General features: G+C 46.3%; 1 protein-coding gene across 1 annotated transcript in view; it reads left to right on the top strand.

Annotated features, from left to right (window-relative positions):
- Positions 1–19565, top strand: part of LOC130523857 (guanine nucleotide-binding protein G(i) subunit alpha-2-like) — a 28166-nt gene that overhangs the window by 2384 nt on the left and 6217 nt on the right. Inside the window, exon 2 of the mRNA XM_057029448.1 lies at positions 17112–17154. Coding sequence (XP_056885428.1) covers positions 17112–17154 — 43 coding nt within the window. The remainder of the gene's footprint in view (positions 1–17111; positions 17155–19565) is intronic.

Consider the following 19565-nt stretch of genomic DNA (forward strand, 5'->3'; position numbering starts at 1 on the left):
TCTTGCGGTGTCATACCCCCCACCCACAAGCAGCCTGCTCTTCCAAACTGGCATCACTTTGGCTAGAAAAAAAGGAAAAACCCAGTTTTAATTGGAAAATAGATCCAAATTCTTCCATGCTAACAGGAACCGAAGTGTTTGATGGTGTATTTCCGCGTTGTTTCTCTTTAAAATGGGAGATTTGGCCTTTCCCTAGGGAGAGTCATTAGTTAATGCAGCCCGGAGGATCTCACACTGTTGAGCCTTAAGATTTCATTAGAGCTCTCCTTCAAGGCTCTCCTGCTGAATCTGCTGTTTGAGTGACACTTCGGATCCTCCCATCTCACGCTTGAATTTTCTTTGCATTCTTTCCTTCCTGTCGGCCTAAATGAAAAGTTCCTCGACTCAAAATTACGAAATATGTCCAGCCGTACACCCAATAATTATAATAATTTAATGCACATATAAGCCGTATACAGCACATAATGTGCCTCTAAGCAGCACCGAATGTGTTTTTCTTTCATGCACTGAAATATCTCTGACATATGTGCACTTTAAACGTGACAGCACTTGTTTGGAAATTCATCAGTTCCAGCCCGCAGCTGTTGGCATCGTATGTTCCTGAAATAGTTTATTTATCTTTTATGACAGGAAAGATCAGTTTTCTCAGAAAACGCATGCGCCGCGGCCTATTTTAAGTCTACGCGTTCCACCGAGGACGGTACAGGTATTGTTCTTTTACGACGCGATATGCAAAGCATGCCTCGCAGTGCGCGCGCTGGGCTTAAGTTATTCCGTTAGCTCAGCGTTGAATTAGCTCAGATTGCACTGCCGAAATGCCTGTGGTGGTTGTAGTCAGACTGGCACAATGCAAGACCCACATACCGTGTAGCCCCTGGCTTGTATACCCCAGCATCAAAGCAGGGGCTCATTTACATAAAATGAAGGCAGCCGCACGATGTTGCTTTTGCCCTGGTGTGGAAAATGTGCAGTGAATATTTCCAAGCTAGAATTATCTCCAGCCCTTGGAGGAAGTTAATTTTTTACCCAATGAACCTAGCTGAAATGCTAATCACAAGAAAGTTGCCATTATTGTGTATGTGTGACTGACACCTGTTCACGTGCTAAAACCACATAGGGAAGTAAAAAAAAAAACTGTTTCCTTTGACCTCTCAAATACTTTTGGTCACAAAATGTTCTCAGTGAAGTCGTATCAACGCCGTTGCTAAAAGCTAAAGCAGACTGGACTGGGAGACGTGACCTGTCCCTTCTGCAATGCTGCGGTCAGAGAAGCAGCCCGACCTGCCTGTTATTATCTTTTCGCCAGGAGGTGATTAAAGATCTCGGACTTGCCGACTGAGTTTCTGAACGGCTCCGGTTTTCACCCTCGGCCTATTTTTGTTTCCTCTTCTTGCCGCTGGGTGTGTGAAGCAGAACACGCAGAGGAAGTCAAACCTCACAGCGGACCCTTTTTAAGAGTTTAATAGCTTAAACCCTTATATCCTATAATATTTAAATGCCACATTTGTGTGTTTTTAGAGCTTGCAAGAGGCTCGGCAGCAGATCAGAACCTAAAGTCACGAGCCACCCTGGCGAGTTCCTACGTTGGCCGCTCCCTAAGCTCCTCCCACTTTATTAAAGCCAGCACCGGCGTTTTTATTGGCACGTGTAATTACATTTGGCTGGTGATGGCGAATCTGGATTCCTCAGCGACCTGCGTGAGCGTGAGCGGCTCGACGGGTTCAGCTCTGGCAGGAAGGCACATTCTCACAGCTCATCACGAAATCACTGCTGATCAGCTGCTCGCCGACAGCTTTGCATCTCATTTTAGCCCGAAAGGTATTAGTATAAAAAAGTTCACTTAAACATTTAGCAGCGCGGCCTAATTAGCGGTATGACGCGCCCATCTGGGGGCGTGTATGTGAAGGGACTGTAGAACTACTGAGAGCCCCGGAGATAAAGCCCGCTCCTGCATGGTGCGTGTCTGGAAGACAGTCCGCAGGGACAGGGCAGCACTATCCTCTTTGCTCTGGAAAGACTGATGCCCCCCCCCCCCCCCCCCACACACACACACACACAAGCTCTTCCCCAGTGCTTAACCCTCACACACTGCTCAGGCAGTTCCTATTCAGCTGCAGGGAATGGACTGGTTTAAAAACTGCCAAGAATCGGAGCTCTGTTGTGGAATTTGCTTAGACTCTTCATTAATGTCCACATGCACGCGCACACACACACACACACACACACAACAGGTTGCATTAGAGTGAGCAGTGTTTAGGTGGGGGCCATGACTTGTATCTCAACTCTTCTGGTCTTGACACAAGGACCTAAAGTAAATGTTCGGCTTTCAATTTTCCACGTAGTTTCAGATTAAGGATTCAATTGGACATTAGCTGTAGCTGAAATGCTGCGGCTGCCTGGGCGACAGTGCCGAATCACCAGAGATGGTGTTTTCCAAACGTTTCCACGTCCGAGCCCATGTGTAAAACTGGAATACCGTCGGCCTCTTTGGCGTAGCTGCTGTCTCGTTGGTAAGGAGTGGTTGACCTAACGTCGCGGCTGAGCCGACAATGACCGCATCTCCTCGTCTTGTACGCGACGATGCTGTGATTAAGCTGTCCGGGGAAATAAGCAGGGACGTCTCTCGACCAGCAAGACTGTGGAAGGAGCCTCATACCTTCCCTAAATCTTCCCTCCATCATTTCACTTCTCTTTTTTCACTTCGAGTTTTCCACATTTAGCTTTGTCAGACACCTTCTCCGAGCTGTCACGCGAAACATTTTCTGCTGCTCCTCGTGACTCCCGCGAGCCGCAGCCTGCGGGGAAAAGGCACCAGCCGAGGTGGCTACCAAAACTAGAGCGGCAGGGGGGCAGTAAAGGTGACAGATGGTGGGAATGGTTCAGATGGCGAGCTGGGTAAAGGTATGTGCCCCCCACAGAGCCCAGAGTGACTTTGTTGTGACAGCTGTTAAGACTGTAGTGAAAAGTCAATTTGGTGCGCGGCCACGTGACAGCTGGACAAAGCCATAAACTTAACCGGTGTTTGTCATCTGGATTTATTTATTTAAATTGGCACCTTTTCATATTAGGCGAAATGGATTTCTCCCTATCGACCCACCTGTTTTTGGGTTTATTTAAGCTGTGATTCTTTTCCAAACCTAATAAATTCTCAGAAATACGCCCCAGGAACCCCACAGAAATATGTTCTCTGCCCCCAGCTCATTTACACCTTTCTGACCGTGTTTATTAACTTTCTGTGATTTATATCTTTCCTTCCTTTTGCTGAAAGAGAAACATGCATTGCTTTTGTTCGGCTGGCCGAGGAAGGCAGCACACCCATCCTGTGTCCTTTCTCTGGGCCCGAACCTCGTTCACCAGCCACTGTTCCTGAAAAGAGTTATTCTACGAGCAGATCGAACAGCCCGGGAAAGCAGCCGTCATCTCTCCATTGTCCCCCGCCGCTCTTCTCCGGATCTCCCTCCGGCATCGGCGGTTCTTGTGCCTCGCTGTGTGAACCTGACAGCGAAAGTGGCAGACTTCACGGCCAGGAGCAAATCGCGATTGACACGTTTCATCCCCGTTAATTGGATATTTGTGGCGTGCCTCGACTTTAAAGTGCGGGAGCGGTTATAACTCATCTTTATTACGCGTGTAACGCGGTCACTACCACCGTTTTTCCACTACAAAAAAAACCCAAGAGTTGGGCGATAGTGGGGGGGGGAGTACGTCTCATTAATTTCTCTGCTTTTGACTGTCATGAGTTTTCCCGGTGCACAATGTGGCATTTGAGAAGCAGACTGACATTTAAACTGGCATTCAGCTACGATTCTCCCTCTGTAATCAATTTATAATCTTTTAAAGGTTCTCAGTAGGGAACAATAATACAAAAAAGACCAACAATGGGATCACTAAGCACTTGACCTCCGAATCCTCCTTGTTTACGTTACATCAAATTCATTAGCCAGAAAAGACGGACTAATCAGCTGTGGGAACCCCTCAGGGAAGCTACGCTCTAAATCAATACAATGATTTGTTTTAGATTTTTGTCAGATTGGCTGCATTCCAGCTAAGTAAGTCACAAAATCGGCGCAAACGTCTCGCAGCATCCCTTCCCTCTCCTCCAGATCGAGCTCCTCTCCTTGCAAAGCTGCTTTTGTCTCCCCCTGCGTGCAGCTGAGCCCTGGATTTGATCTTCAGACGATTAAAACATCTTTAGCGGGCAAAATGTAATCAGGAGAACAAAATCTTCACTTTGAAGCTGGTGTTTGTTTTGTTTTTTCCTATGTGTGCGAATGCCTGCATGCTAATGGTCACATTGACATATTTTTCTCAATGATATTTTAATCTGGGCTTGGGTTTTATACATTAGCGCAGTTCCACTTAAATAACTCATCGTGCAGCAACTGTGCCAATGGCTGGAGGTGGCTGTGCGCCCTCCATTTGTGGAGCATTAGTTGAATGTTGGTGAGCCGGAGGTTAGGAAAACTAATAAGTGGAGCATATGATAGTCTGATCCCGTTTATTAAGAATTCTCTCTGCCGCAGAGGCCAAACCTTGGTGCGATCACAGTAACGGGAGAAAAAGCTTGGCTTTAGCTTTAGCTTTAGCAGGGCATAGTGTTGGTGTTTAGCCACACGGGACGTGTTTAAGTGTTGGGTGAAGAGGAGAGCAGGGAATAGGCAGGATTTATAGCTATGAGAGGGCAGGGACAGAAGAAGGGCATGGGTTGGGGGGGGGGGGGGTTCTCAGCTAAAGCTCAGAGTTGGGGCAGAGTAGGTTGCAGCTGAGCCTCTGGCAGCACCAGCGAACTGAAGGCTTTATTGTGATTTGTAATTATGTGGTTTTTTTTTTTTTTGTGGGGCCTCAGTTTGGTACGCTCCCACACCGAGGCTCTTTTTAGCCAGGGAATACTGAGTAGGAGAACAGAGAGAGGGTGGGGCCGGGGTCGCTGCTGACTATTTATGTTAAACTCCGAGGGAGCTGCGCGCTCTGGATGGGGCGTGTGACTGAAACTGTGCCTTCAGGCGTGATATAAAGGTTCATTTGAATGCACAGCTAAGTTATTGGAACACACTTTCCTAAACCTTACAGTGTGTTCAGGAATGTTTGTAACTGTAGTAACTATTTGCACGGTTGATGGAGCCTCGATTTTCTTATGTGGAATCTGCAATGGCGGACGGAACGCTGGAGAGGGGGGCTTGAACAGAGGTGATAACGATGTCTCGGGAGTGTTGCGTTAACGTGGTGCACGTTGACAGGCGGCCCAGTGAGGCAGACGGGAACGGACAGCTGTAGGGAGACATTCTGACAACAGGAGAGGAGGAGCACCACTCCACTGGTGACTTCTTCCCTCGGTTATGTAAGCACGCTCGCTTTAGTTGTAGCCCCTCCAGAGAACGAACCAACGTGCTGCGTATCTCAGTCACTTTTAGACTGCCGTCTTTCCTTTTTGGTTTACTGGTGAGTCTGGTCTCAAATGTGAGCTGAGCAAAAAGCAGAAGTCCGCCCCTTCACTCTTTTGCGGCTTAACACGATCCTGTCTGCAACAGCTGTTGGTCGCTTAATTTCCTTTTTCAGCATTTTGACACTTGAGGCTTGGGCAGCAGTATCAGATCTGCCAGATAAATTCGGCGCGTTTGCACTTTTTGGTTCAGTTTTTTGTGGCGCAGATGGTATTACATGGCCAGCAAATGGCCATTCTTTAGCACTTCCGTGGTCAGCCGAGGCCACTCGGATCTGAATTAAGACTTTAAGGAAATGAGGAGTGGCGACAAAGCCCCCCCCCCCAGCTTCATCTATCCTTAAAATCTTTGGAAGAGTGCTTGCAAACCTCTTCTGTCTCAGATATTAAAAAGTCATTCTGAAGCTCCTAAGGGCAGTGCGATGGTCCCTAAAATGGGTTGTTGCTGAGAAGAGCTACCGCAGAGTGATTGAAGAAGGGGGGAGTGTGTCATCTGTGTGTATGTGCAGACATTAGGAACAGGAAGGGCAGGGTGAGCGCTGTGCTGCCTGTTTCCTGCAAGGCAGGAAGTGAGCAGGGTTGCGCCACACATCCAGCATGAGCTATTTGTCGGCGCTGCCGCCAGTCCAACACAAACAATCCATCCACTCAGTGTTCCATCAGTCTATTTGGTTATGGTCCTTTTTTTTGACAGCAGTTGTTTCAGCGTTAACAGCCTTTGTCTGCATTCTGAGTGCTGATAACCCCCCCCCCCCCACCCCCTGACCCCACCCCAATGATCTTTATACCTGAAAGTGCTTCTCCAGGTCAGACAAACCATTACACCACAAGTCATGTCATGCTAACCTCTGATTTAAACCAGTCCCATAAGGTTGCTGACGGGGAGGAAGGTGCCAGTATATATAAATAAAGATTAGTTTTAAAAGAAGTTAAAGTTGGCTTTGTCATTGAAGGTATAATTTATACACCCAACTTTTTCTCTGGCGCAACAGAAACGTTTGTTCTCGGGGACTTATTGATTTCCAAGCACCGGTCTGTCAGAAGTTTGCTGAAGGTTACGGTGCAACAGAGAAGAGCGTTCAGTATCGGTAACGCAGCACGAGGACAGGAGCTGTGACTTTCGTTTGAGGATCAAACCGCGACCTTTCGCATGCAACGGGAAGGAAATGAAAGGGCAGAAAAGTAATGACCGTCTCAAGCCTGTTTACGCCAAATATCGGACCGAGCTGGATGTTTATGCTGGGCGGCTGTGAATCTCAGCGTCGGCATATTCGCACAGCAGGGTTTTATTTTTGTCCACTTTTCTCGTATGTGTCTGAACACCAGCCCCGCATCAGTGTAGCATTGCTGATTGAAGGTTTTTGCCCTTTTGGAAATGCTAATCATTGCGTAACACAGAATAGTTTTCATTATGTTTTGTTACTTTTGCAAGTGGTACCTTCTAATATATTAAGACAAAGCATTGGCTTCATAAAATATCCTTAAAACTGTATTGATCTGGCGACAAACTATCCACATTAGCCTGTCAAATTCAACCTTTGTTAGCAACACCAGCCAAACTGGGACCTGTCACAGCTCTGTTCCAATTAGGAGAGAAGGCCAGTGGACTTTAAAATGGAAGCCCGGTTGTAAGAAGGTGGTGTGACTATAAAACAGTGCTATAATCAGCTGACTGGGGCACCGTGTAGCTATTTCTGTTATAAATCATAAATTTTACCCTCGGAAGAAGGTAGTAGCAGTTTTTTATTACACTGATTGATTTACGTTTGAAGTTATTGCCATTTTAGTTTAATTATGACAAAAAATGTATCAATGTTGGATTAATTTAATATATTTTTCATTTTTCCAACTTTTTTTGAATGATTTCCCACTATACTTGTAGTCAAACTGTCATCTGTGTCTAAATTAGTAACCAGGATTTCTCCTCTATCCTCAAATGATAAAGGATTTCTTTAAAAAAAGAGCTAATGAGCTAAAGAGCTAAAGGCCTACATTTGGCCCGGACAGTTAAACAACAACGCTGCTTGTATTTAACCTGCGCTGTTGAGCAAGTTAACTCTTCCTCGTGTTGCCATTTGGCCTTTACAGCAGATGACTTGTTACACTGGGCAGTTTCCTCCTGGAAAATAACTTCAATGCTTTGTTCATGCAGTGAAGTCGGCTTGTTTAAATAAGGGACAAGCGTCAACAGTCGCATACACGCTACCATAAAGCCATATATGCCACCCTTTCCTATACGTCTCATCCCGGATCCACCCAGGTTTCTATCGCCGCGTGTCGAATCATGTCAGCCGCAGCGATCGTGTTAATGAAATAATTTACACGGTTTGGTGACGGATGAGCCTCGGTCCTTTCAGTGAGCTGCAACCGTTGACGTGCGGACAGGCACAGTTAGCTTAGGGTTTCAGCTCTCTGGTTACTATGGAAATTATCACTGGAGCCCAGCGTGTTTTGAAAGCAAACAGATCTGTTTTGGCATTATAAGCGGCTGAGGGGAATGATGGCGACCGTTGTTTTGGGAAGAAACATGTCTCACCTGAGTTCCTTTGTCCGTTTTTAACAGTTTCATTAATGCTTGGTTTGGTCTCTCCGACAACCCTGAGAGACGCTCAAGAAACAGAATCAGATACGTTGTCTGAAGCCAGAACATGAGCCACCGGAACAAGCACCGAAGGCAATGATGGGGCGAAGACCCCCTAATGGGAGGGAACCTGTCCCAGGACCCCCCAGCTTGATGGAGAGGAGCAAAGCAAGCAGACAAAGTCGTACATTACCATTATCCACATGGCAAATGTGGCAATGGTTCGGTGCCTTTGTGGCAGACTCCAGACCAGCTGTACCCACGTGCACGTGATGTTAAAACATGGAGGCAGCGAGAGCGCTCCTGCTTCAGTATGTTCAGAGACGTGTCCTGATGAGGTATCGGCCATAGAGGCTCACTGAAGCCATCGCTTCTTTGTTTTAACCTCCCACAGGTTGTAATTCTGGACACGATTGGTTGGTGTGGGCTGTAAAGGATGCAACTCTGTCAGAATGTAGTTCCCCATGTTTCTTCCGTATAGCTTGTGCCCTGCATCAGTGAGGAAGTGACACACTCTTATTTTTCTAGTACCAACCATCCAAATGTTGGTCAATGATGAAGGGAAGGAGCTGCACTCTCACCGAAGAGGGCGTTTTAATGTGAGCGTATCGGTTAGTAGGTCCAAAGCTTGAACCACTGGACCTGGTTAAGGTTCCTCAAGACGTTCCGCCTCTTCTCCTTCAGTTCTGGAAAGGTTTTTGGATGAAGGAGAACCTACACGGACATCTGATGGTATAGTGATTACAGGAATGTCATCTAGTCTCATTTCACAGAGCAGCTGTCTGTCTGTCTTGTCCGTTTTGCCCCCCCCCCCCTCGGCGCACAGGGCCGTCCTTCTGGTCAGCTGCAGGGTGAAGAACCTGAAAGGAAGCAGGATAAACAAAAGGAAAGCAAAGCTTCAACAAGCCTTTGGCAGACATGCTGGTTCGGGGACGGTGCGTGCACACAAAGAGCTCACTGTGAGCGTGGTAGCACTCCGTATTCCTGCGGTGTACTCGCCCCCGACACACACATCACATTCACACAGAGACGGCACACAGAGAAAGTTGAGCTGAGGTTAGCGTGTATAGTAGCTGCGGATTCATTTAGGGCTGACGTAGCGAGGGATCCGCCTGAGAAAGGTGGGAACGTTCGTCCGTTTCAGCGGGTTTATTTGGTAATTGTACTTTGGCTCTTGCACGGCGTCAGCTAGGACTGGCCCCGCCCCCCGTGACCCTGCAGAGGAGAAGTGCAGTTGGGTAATAGATGAATGCATAAAGATTTCCTAAAGCGAGCTGTGGAAAGATTATCATTGAAAAGTCCAAGGTAAAGTGAAATGCCTTGGAATTTGTACTGAAGTACAGATTGTATCAGAGTAACAGGGGACAGATTTGGGAATAAACGACCCAAACACGCTAAGGTAATATACCCGTGTGTGTGTGTGTCCAGGGTTTGACCTGGGAATGCACAACATTAATGAGTAACAGAAAATGTGCCTGCCACAAAACGCAGCATTATTGTGTATGGCGGAATGCCAGTCAAGCGTACGCATTAGTTTACAGAGCTGTAAAGCTGCACGGCCGTGCTGCCAGACGGGTTCTATTTGGGCTGTAAGACTGTGGCACAGTCGTGCTGCCCGTAAAAAGGTCTGGTAACAAATGTTTCTCACCTGTTGCAGCAGAGGCGGCCCAAAAATGGACTCCCCTGTATTTGCGATGTATGAAATATTTATATAAATATATGAATGTGCTGTCAACTCAACTTTATTGGATTATATAACTGGAACAAGTGTCGTTCTCTCTGTAGACGGACAGAAACTCAGCTCTTCTCACTTCCTGTACAGAGCTCACTGCTCATTATGTGATGCACATTGGTCTGGATGCTAGTAAAATTATCAATCATATAGAGACTCAACATGGGGTGTTGCTGCCTGCTGGTAGACAAAGGCAAAAGTTACCGTCTGCACACATTTACACAATTATTCTGAGTAACAGTTTTTGTGAACTATCACCCAGACATGGACCTGAGTCCAATGACATTTTCTGTTTGAGTTGCTCAATTGAACTCGAGTTTATTTTTAGTCTTTTGTCAGGATCGGTCACTGTGGGAGAAGGTGGCATAACTATGATTATAAAGCCGTAACTATTGCATCAATGATCGAGGAAGTGAAGGCATCAGGAAAAAATAGTTTTAAAATCAGAAAACATTCAAGCCGAAACTCTCTTACAGGAACCATCCGATGCACGGCCCACCATTTTTCACGTCCCACCATTGACCTTTACAGAGTCAAGGTAACTGTGGGCCACTTCAGGGTTTCTTCTTCCATATCTGTACCTTTTCACCTCCGTGCTAAACAGTTTCAGGCTGCTGCCGTGACGCTACATTTGCATCAAGCTTCTGGCTCGTTTTAGCGTAGCAGTTGTGCCTCTGTTCAAAGCAATATCGCAGGTCCCTGGCAACAGTGACAGGGTTGGTTTGGGCGTCTGCCCTCTCCCAACCTCTGGTCTCCGTGGTTACAGACAGACACACCTCTTTATTAATTCATAGGATTGCATTTGGCTCTTCCGCTGTAAGAACAGGTAACAACCCTGGCAGAGTGGTTGTATAACCAGAATGCGCCGATACACTCGGCCGACCTTTTTAGCGGGGCATTTACTGTCATGGTGGAATGTCTGGAGATTGCAGAGATTGTCCACGGCAGGCAACCCAACAATTTGCAACGCGATCTGGGCAAAATTATCAAACGTCAGGCTTATTAAAATCACTCAAATCAATGTGGCGTCCCAGAAACGCCAGCAAATCTGGATTCGCTTCCATCATTTGGCCTTCAGCTCTTGCTCGGCGATGGCAAGTCTCGGCTTGTATGCTGGAATGAAAATGTGTGAACCGTTGACAAAAACCTCCCTTTTTACCCCTCCTCTTCTCATTTCCTGTACGTTTTTCCTCCAACTTGCAAGACTCGGTTGCTATAACACCACAGAGATAGAATAAACTTCCTGGCAGTTTTCCGGTGTATAATTGCAGTCGTTTTTGACTGTTTCTTTCATATTCCAGATGTGATCATTTCACCATCATGTTTTAACACGATGAAGCTATCGTGTTTATTTTTAAAGGGGCACCTATTGTCAGAAGCAAGGGTTGAGCCTTGAGCTCAATAACCATCAATTAAAAGTGCTTAATCTGAAATATAGTTTAATTTACCGTCTTCTGATTATACCAGGGTTTGGTCGCATCGGTTTAGACGGACCTTTCATGTCTGCAGGCTTCAAGGCCGAGTCGGCCCGTGACTTTTATGAGTGTGCAGCAGCCGGTTGACACAGGCAGCCTACATTGCCTCGTCTCCTCTTTGATCGATGGCCTTTCAGTTGAGAGTAATTATCCTTGTCCAGACTGGAAGGCTGGGGACTCTGTGGGCTGCCATGTCCAAACAAAGGTGCTCAAACCAATAAATCGGGGCTGTTTAAACTTTTAAACGTTAAACTTTTTTACGGATAGTTAATGTTATTGTTGACTACTGAGTTTTCCCCGAGTGGAAATGCTTTTTTTAAAAAATCTTTAATCTTCTTTTTAACTAGGAGTTGGTAGATGCTAACATTTCTTGCTTGTGTCTGTTCCGCTTGATATAATGTGCAGGATTCTTCCTACCAGGCTACTTCTGAAGCACACTCCTGATATTTTTATGCACCATTTATCTATAATTAATTGAACATTTCCTCCATCTTCCAGTCTTGTGTGTGCCAGTATGTCCAAATATGCACGTGCATGCCAAAGTACAAAGTTTAGCGAGTGTGTCTTGTAATGGAGGCATGTATAATGCATCACCAGAGCTTTTCCTGTTACCTGTGTGTGTCTGTCATGCAGCACATACCTCCAACTGTGGCCCTACCAGCATTAATATTTGCCTGTTGTTGGGGCCTCTTAGTAGGATCGGAAAACATTTTTTTTTATTTGCATTACATTGTTAGTTCTATTTTTATTTTTTTTAATCTTTTATCAGCGGTGAGTGCAGACTATGGCGGTCGGGGAGAAACACAGCTTCCAGCTTTGAGTTGCTGCTTAAAGCCAGACTAAAGCTGAAATATTGATTGTTTTCAAGAGGCCTGTCCTGTGTGTGTGTGTGTGTGTGGGGGGGGGGGGGGGGGCGGGGGGTTGTGCTGCACACGCCACTTCTAGTGATCAGTCTTGATATTTTTTTAGTTAAAGTTCCTCAGAATCTGTCACATCTTACACTTATATAGTGTGAATGTTCTGGCTAAAGTAGCAGGCAGCTGATTGCCGGCACTAGAGGATATGTTACATCCGTCTTAAAATGTTTTTTGGCCAAAAGCAGGTCGACTAAATGACGCGGAACAGGAAGTGTGCATGTGTGCGGCACGTTTGTGAGGCGACAACCTGCAATCTATTGTGTACGACTGCAGAAATCCCTCCCTATAGCAGCTGACCTCATACACGGAAGCGCTACGGTCACCAGAGCTGATATGGAACCACGTTTAGTTTAAACATCTGGGGGATCTCGCTGGCATCCGGGAAGTGCTGGAGGCATCTTTTGGAAGCATGGAAGCAGGGTGGAACCTGAAAACGGACTCGCATCACAAATACCTGCTCTCTAAATGTGTTTACAGCAGCACGACTGAAAACACGCCCAAACCAGTAACCGTGCATCTCCATCATTGCTGTTTCACCGTTTCCTCTGTGGAAATTGGATAATCAATGGTAACTTATTATTGCATAGAAAAATCATTCCACAGAAGAAGCCCCCCTCCCCCTCCCCAAACCTTTACCCCTTTACCTAAACCTCATGGTTACAGGCCAGACATTTTTACTCTTTTTACAAAGAGACATTTGAAATCCTCTCATATGCTGACACTGAAAAATAATAGTAATAATGCATTAAATATAGGAAATGCGAAGAACACACCCACAAAGGAGCAGAGCAGCGCAGCAAAACATGTCACGTTACTGTCCGTTTCCCCCTGAACAAAGCTGTGAGCAGCTTCATACCTCTGAAGAAGCCTTTGAGTACTGCATGATCTGTTTTTTTTCTACAGGTTGAACATCTGCGTGGGTGATCGGGGCCTTCCGCGGGTTCCATCATGTTGCTGCTTCAGATACAGAAAATCTGCTCCTGTTTGCGTCTGTGCCCCTGAAGCCCGAGGGCTTGTCTTTCAGGACGGGCCCTTTTTCTCTGACCTGAGTGGCAGCAGTAGCAGCGCCGGAGGTCGTGCAATGCAACCCTAAACTTGACCTCCACAAATGCCCGATCACAGCTTAGACTAAGTGAAAGGGGAGTGAGGCCATATCTGAGCTGTCCTGCTTTGGCGGAGGTAAAAATCAAGCCAGTTGTGCAACACTTTTAGAGTTTCAGAGTTAATTTGGATCTTGTAGCAGCAGTGTGACTGTTGAAGCCTCTTCCAGATGTTAAGGGCACGTTTCAAAACCCAACAGATGTTCAGGTCTCTTTGGCTTGATGATCTGTCATCCTCACAAACGGTCCAAAAATCAGCATCAATTATGGATTAAATCCATCCGGCGGGTCTGTGATTAGTGCTCCTCAGGCTGTCGTCGGCCTGCTAAATTCTCTTCTTTCTTAATCCTATTGAAATATTCAGATTGAAAATCCGACATTTCTGTCCTCAGACGATCATCTAAAAACTCAACATTTAAAGGATTTTGGAAACTCAGTGAATAATAAATGTAGAGGTGTGTGTGTGTGTGCGCGTGCTTTTAAAGCCTTTTTTCCCCCAACCAGAAATTTGGATTGAAACTGCAGAACATGAAGTAAAGAGTAAAGATGCACTGGATATTTTTGCCGCCTGTCAGTTATCACGCTGCTGACCTTGACGCTCAGCTTCCCCATGCCCTTGTCTTTTTATAGCAGTCGTAGGAGGATATTGACCTTTTTTTGCTGAGCAAACTATTTCTTTTATATTTTGCCTCTGTAAATAAGTTGCAGCACAGCAGCATCTAACTGTAGCTGCAGGGGTAGAAAATAATTCATAAAGTTTACAGTTTGACTGATAGTCATCAGTCTCGCTTCTAATTTGCTTCTACTTTGCTTCCGTGAAGGAGGTTTTGGTTCTTTTCCATCTCGGTCCTCTCTGCTTTGGCAGCAGTTGTGGTTTTGCCGTCCCTACTTGCTCTTTGCCCGAGGCCCTGCAGCCATCTGTTGTAGGAGACACTGTCCCTGTCTTTCAAACCCACCCATACAGGCAGATGTGTGTTTCTGTGCATGCATGTGTGCATTCTCAAGTGTACACATGTTCATGCAAGCTGTTTATGTTTGCTCCGTGTGAGGGGGGTGGGGGGGGCTCTGCACTCCACTCTGGATTGACACATTTTTTAACACGGAGCCAAGAAGAACAGGCGGCATCCCGGCGACACGCTGCTGTCTGTAGGCGGGTGAGGACAGTAGGAGGGAGGGTTGGAGACGTGAAGGATCAGAAAATGAGGAGTGGGTTTTGTTTTTATTGTGTCCCTCATTTGTTATTTTGCTTTTCGCTGACTTCTGCGACAATATGTGGTCCCATCAGGCCTGCGCGTGTTTTGAGCCACGTCGGAGGGGGCCCCCGCTTTAGGTTCCGGGGGCTGAGAGAAATCTCAGGGTCGCGCTCAAGCCCAGCGGTGTTCTCCAGGTGGACATTGATCCGAAGCCTCGTGACGTCCAGCGTTCGCCTTTGTCGTTAAAGTTGAGATTAAAGGCAAGTGCGCGCTTGATATTCATCAGCCGGAGCATCACCGTGAGGTCAGATATTGATTTATTCAACAGATCCGACTGATGCGGAGACCTGAGAGTCATCCCATTATAGATCTCTTGATAGGACGAACTTCTACCCTTTCCAGTGTCCTCTATGGCTCCTGGAGCATCTTGTAACTTTCTGCTGAATCACAACAACAAACTGTACAGTAGTTGTCTCCGGAGCATTAATTTTTCCCCCCAGAATCACAAGCCTGTATCCAATTTTCAGTAAATGACACGCCTGGAGCTTTGGGGAAAATCCTCTATAAATTAGACGAAGGCTCAGAACCACTGGGTGACAAAACTCGGTTTCACGTTGCGGCGTACTGTCGTCGGCTCGAAGACGGAGTTTTGGAGTGTATGCTGTCATTATAAAGGTATTTCTTTAATATGTTAATATATAAAAGACAACGAACCCTTCCTAAACTGTGCAAACGCCTTTATTGCTTCCATTGAAAGTGGGCGGGGCTACTGGTGCTGATCGCAACAGGCCAAACCTAAATATCAACAAGGGCCCTGTCTTCTCAGCTGCCAGTGAATCCACACTACCGCCTTTGTGCCTTTTTGCTCTTGGCACCAAGATCACACTTGCTGCAGACACGCGCACGTTCTTTACCACGCACGGCGAAGGCATCGCTCCCGCAGCAGCGCTGTCGCCACAGGAAACTTGCATAAGGGGAAGAGAGAATTATAAGGTGACTTAATCTCGATCCCCGGCTCCGACACAAAACAGGAGGAACTGCATTGGTTCTCGCCTCCTTTTGTGTCTCAACCCGTCGGTTTCAAAACGCTTCACAGGGTAGCGAAGGTCCAGAGTTGAGAGAAGCACGCCAGGAATTCTCCCAGCATCAGTCCTCCGTCACCAGATTTATCATCGGTCAAATATGGAAGTGGCCAAAGATTCCTGTTCTCTAGTTTTTAAGAAAACGCTTGTGTGAAAGTTTAGCTGTTTCCTACCAAACAGGAAGAGCCCTTCAAGATGAGCCCTTCCATCACGACTCACTTTCCAACTATGGCCAGTTTTCGCAAGCTCGGCAAATAATTTAGTACCCCACGATTCCCTTGTTGCTGTCGCATTGCCCGCTCACATCAGACCGACGCACCAACATTTAGTCACTGATTGACCTACAGATGTAATGAACAGCTTGAAACCCAGGTTAAGTCGGTGAAGCTTATAGACGCATCTGTAGGAATTCGGTTAGAAATTATGCTTTTTTTTTTCTCCTGCGTTTTGTATTTGCATAGTGGTTCTTTGATCGGATCGAAGCCATGTGTTGTGGTGAATCTAATAATGACTTAATGTTACCACAGGGCCCTGCTCACAGTACCACAGGACCCTGCTCACAGTTCCGCAGGGCCATGCCCTTTGTTCTTTGTTCTCTTGTATTAAACCTGACGACTGCCAGCAACAGTTCTCTTGGCAGACGCAACTTTGTTGGTTCTGATTCTCTGCCAGTCACTTTCTAACCCATCAATAGTCAGGCAATTTCCTGAGGCTTGCAGGGGGTTTTACAAAGTCCTCGGTGTTAGGTGGTCATTCTGTTAATCCCTCATTCCTCCCCAGTTTACACACTTGCCCTGTAGGAGACATCAGGCCACATGGAGATGTCTTCTGTTGCACATCTTCTTTAAAGGCCTGTTAAAGGCAGTATTTCTTAAACAGTCTATATTTCAGCCCTGATCGCAACATCTGCTCTATAAGCCAGTCTTATTACATGAGAATCAGCAGCTGACAGCTGTGCATGGAAACCATCTTGGTCCATTTCTCCCTGGGGGCCTTCAGTGGCATGTGCGTGCTGCGTAGTAGTGTATTTTGAGGGTCATCCCAGAAAGACTTCACCCAGGGCGAGCAGGACTGGAGAGTGTACTGACAGGCACCCCTGGGTGTGTGTGCATGTGTGTGTCGATTCCTTGTGGCAGATGAGCTCTCTCTGGTCGCCCGCGGCTGTTGGAATAAACATAGCAGTGGATAAGAAAAGCACATATCCTGTCCGCCCAAGATGTTTCCATTAAATCGTTTCCGGTTATAAATTTGCCTTAATGGATTTAGGAATATAAAAGTTGTGGGTGTGGCCTCGGTCTATACATTTTTATATAGTTCATTTAGTGTTATGTAGCAGCTATCTATCAACATGATGCCGGCTAGGCGCGACATGACTCTGGCTCACTCCATTTTGTCTTCCACCACCTTTTTCCTTCCTCTTGATGCCTTGTGACCTGTCTCGAGCTCAGCGGCAGAGTGAGAGCGGAGGTCTGGAAGTAAAGGGAGAGGAGGGTTGGTCCAGATGTGAGAGGGTCTCATTAGCTGCCTGTTTACATTTTCCAGCTAATGCAAGTGTATTTTTAACCTCTGCCTGTTTTTGTTCCCCGTGCAGGTGCTGGAGAGTCGGGGAAGAGCACCATTGTGAAGCAGATGAAGTGAGTAACTGCTCATTGTTTCTCTTTTCCTCCTCAGCTGTGACCAATTCATCTCTTCTAACGCCACCAACATGCGATCACGTTTTAAGTCAGGAATGAATTAACACAAGATGACGGCGCTATTATAAATGCCTGTGTCACGTCACTCACAAATAAATTCATGTTTTTCTATACGGTCGGATTCCTCATCAGACCTCATCACTTCAGAGGGTTTTTTTCATGCAGTTGGTAGAATTTTTCCAATGTAAACAAGCCTCAGAGGTCATTAGGGTCAGTGAAAGTGAGGAACAGTATTTCCAGCACACCGTTTCCCCCCATTAGTTCTGCCATTGTTGTCATTTTGAATCATAGCTGCTTTTAGCTGCCAATACAGCTGTTGCATCAACTTATCGGCTCATTCATGAACAAAAAAGCCCAAAATATAGGTTATTGGGATTATGGAAGTGCAGTCCTCTCGCTGAGCTCTGTTTACATTAACACTGTGATGTATGGTTTTCTAACCCTGCCGCTGCTTTGACAACAGTCGACACACACACACACGCGCGCACACACAAAATGTCAGAATCTTGCACGTGGCCATTCAGAACATTTAAACACACCTAAATATTTACGCACTTTGATCATTTCTGACTTTGCATCTGCATTTACTTCGTTAGGAAGGTGTTAATGTTTATGTCAGGTAAATAGTTGCGTGCACATACGCATTGTAATCGGACTACATTTCTCGCTCGAATGGCGTAAATAGTATTATTTTATGTAATCGAACTGCCGCAGGAATTTGGTTTCCTTGTGTGCATGTAAACACACTCACTGTTTATTCTGTAGTTTATACTGATGCTGCGTTCCTGAAGAGCAGGAGGCTCCTGACGGCTCCAGTTAGGGTCCACTTCTGTCTCCACCCACCAATAGTTACAGTATACTAACTGTTGTAGGACATGCCGCCGAATCAGGAACACACACACACACACACACACACACACACACACACACACACACGCCTCGCTCTCTGCATCTAAAGGCCTTTAACAGGAAAATGAACCAAACTTATTGCAGCAGCTGGATGGGAAAATGGGGAATAAAGCAGCCTGGGCACTGTGTCAGCCGGCGATTCAGGTTGGTTTGTGGATACAGTTGAGGCAGGAAGGATCCAAAACATCTCATTTACTAAAATATTTACAGTTCTGCTCTAAGAAAAGAGACCAGAGCGCAGCTTTGAGTTTCCAGACCCTGTGAGTCACAATCTCAGCTTTTTTCTCCCTCTCTCTCAGCTGGGCTGCACTCGTGCTCAGTTTAGAGTGAATCGACCTGAAAAGACACGAACACGAACAGATGTTTATAGTTTCTGTAGGTGCATCTTATTTGTTCAGTAATTTGAGTGGACATTCAGTTTAAATACTGTTTTTCTTTGAAAGGAAAATCCTGGGAATTTATCAGAAACCTTTATTTAATCTATGTTTTCCTGTCTGAAACCTGTCTGTTTGGCCTTCTGGAACTTTTGAAAGAATCATTGATTGGACAGTAGGTGACAAAGGTCATCTGTGAATGGGATCAAATGGAGCCTGTGGTGTTAGAAATGGTCCCTACCACCTTTAGACTGGGCCTGGGACTTTGATCCAACAGCCTGAGCTTTGTCTAGAGTGTAGAGCTGAAGCACTGTGAGACAAGACTTTTAATGAAGCAAATAACGTGATACTTTTCAAGAAATGACGCTGTGGGGGGATTAATGACACGGTAAAGGTCCAGCGAGGAATATTCCCCATCCTGAGTCAAGTTGCCTGCAACAATAGAGACCCGAGATCTGACGCCGTCATCGTCTGAGTCCCCGTTTAATGACGTAACCAAGATGTCAGCCTAGTCGGACATGAGACGAATGAGTTATTCTTAACCAAGATTAATGAAATATTGAAACGTGGAGTAGCACAGGAAGTCCATACAGTAGAAAACATCAGCCCAGATTAGCCCACTTGCTTCCCAACATGTCTTGTTGTATTTAACAGATTTAACACACAAGTATTTGTTTTTCTGTGAGAGATGGGCTCCTTTATTTGGCATAGTTTAAAAGAAATATGCTTTTGGACTGTTTTTGGAGGAAAGGGATGCTGCCCTTGCATGCGGAGCTAAAACCAACATCAGTCACAGGCTTGTGCTGCGAAATTAGCGAAAGTGTGGGTTGAATGAGGGGAAAACATTGATCTCCCAGTTCTCTACACCGTGTCACAGTCGGCTCACTTGCATGCTAATGAGCGCTCATTCAGCGCAGCCATTGAAATGCTGGCTGCGTGCGTGCGTGCGCGCAGGCGCGCGTGCACGTGCTGGGCCAGGACAGAGGAGAGAGGCTTCTCTTTGGTCCCCTGCCCAGCAGCTTCAGTCTCGGCTCATGCTTTCTCAACCGCATGTCGTGTTCTCGCCGT

Source organism: Takifugu flavidus, chromosome 4, assembly GCF_003711565.1.
Source record: "Takifugu flavidus isolate HTHZ2018 chromosome 4, ASM371156v2, whole genome shotgun sequence".
Classification (NCBI taxonomy): Eukaryota; Metazoa; Chordata; class Actinopteri; order Tetraodontiformes; family Tetraodontidae; genus Takifugu; species Takifugu flavidus.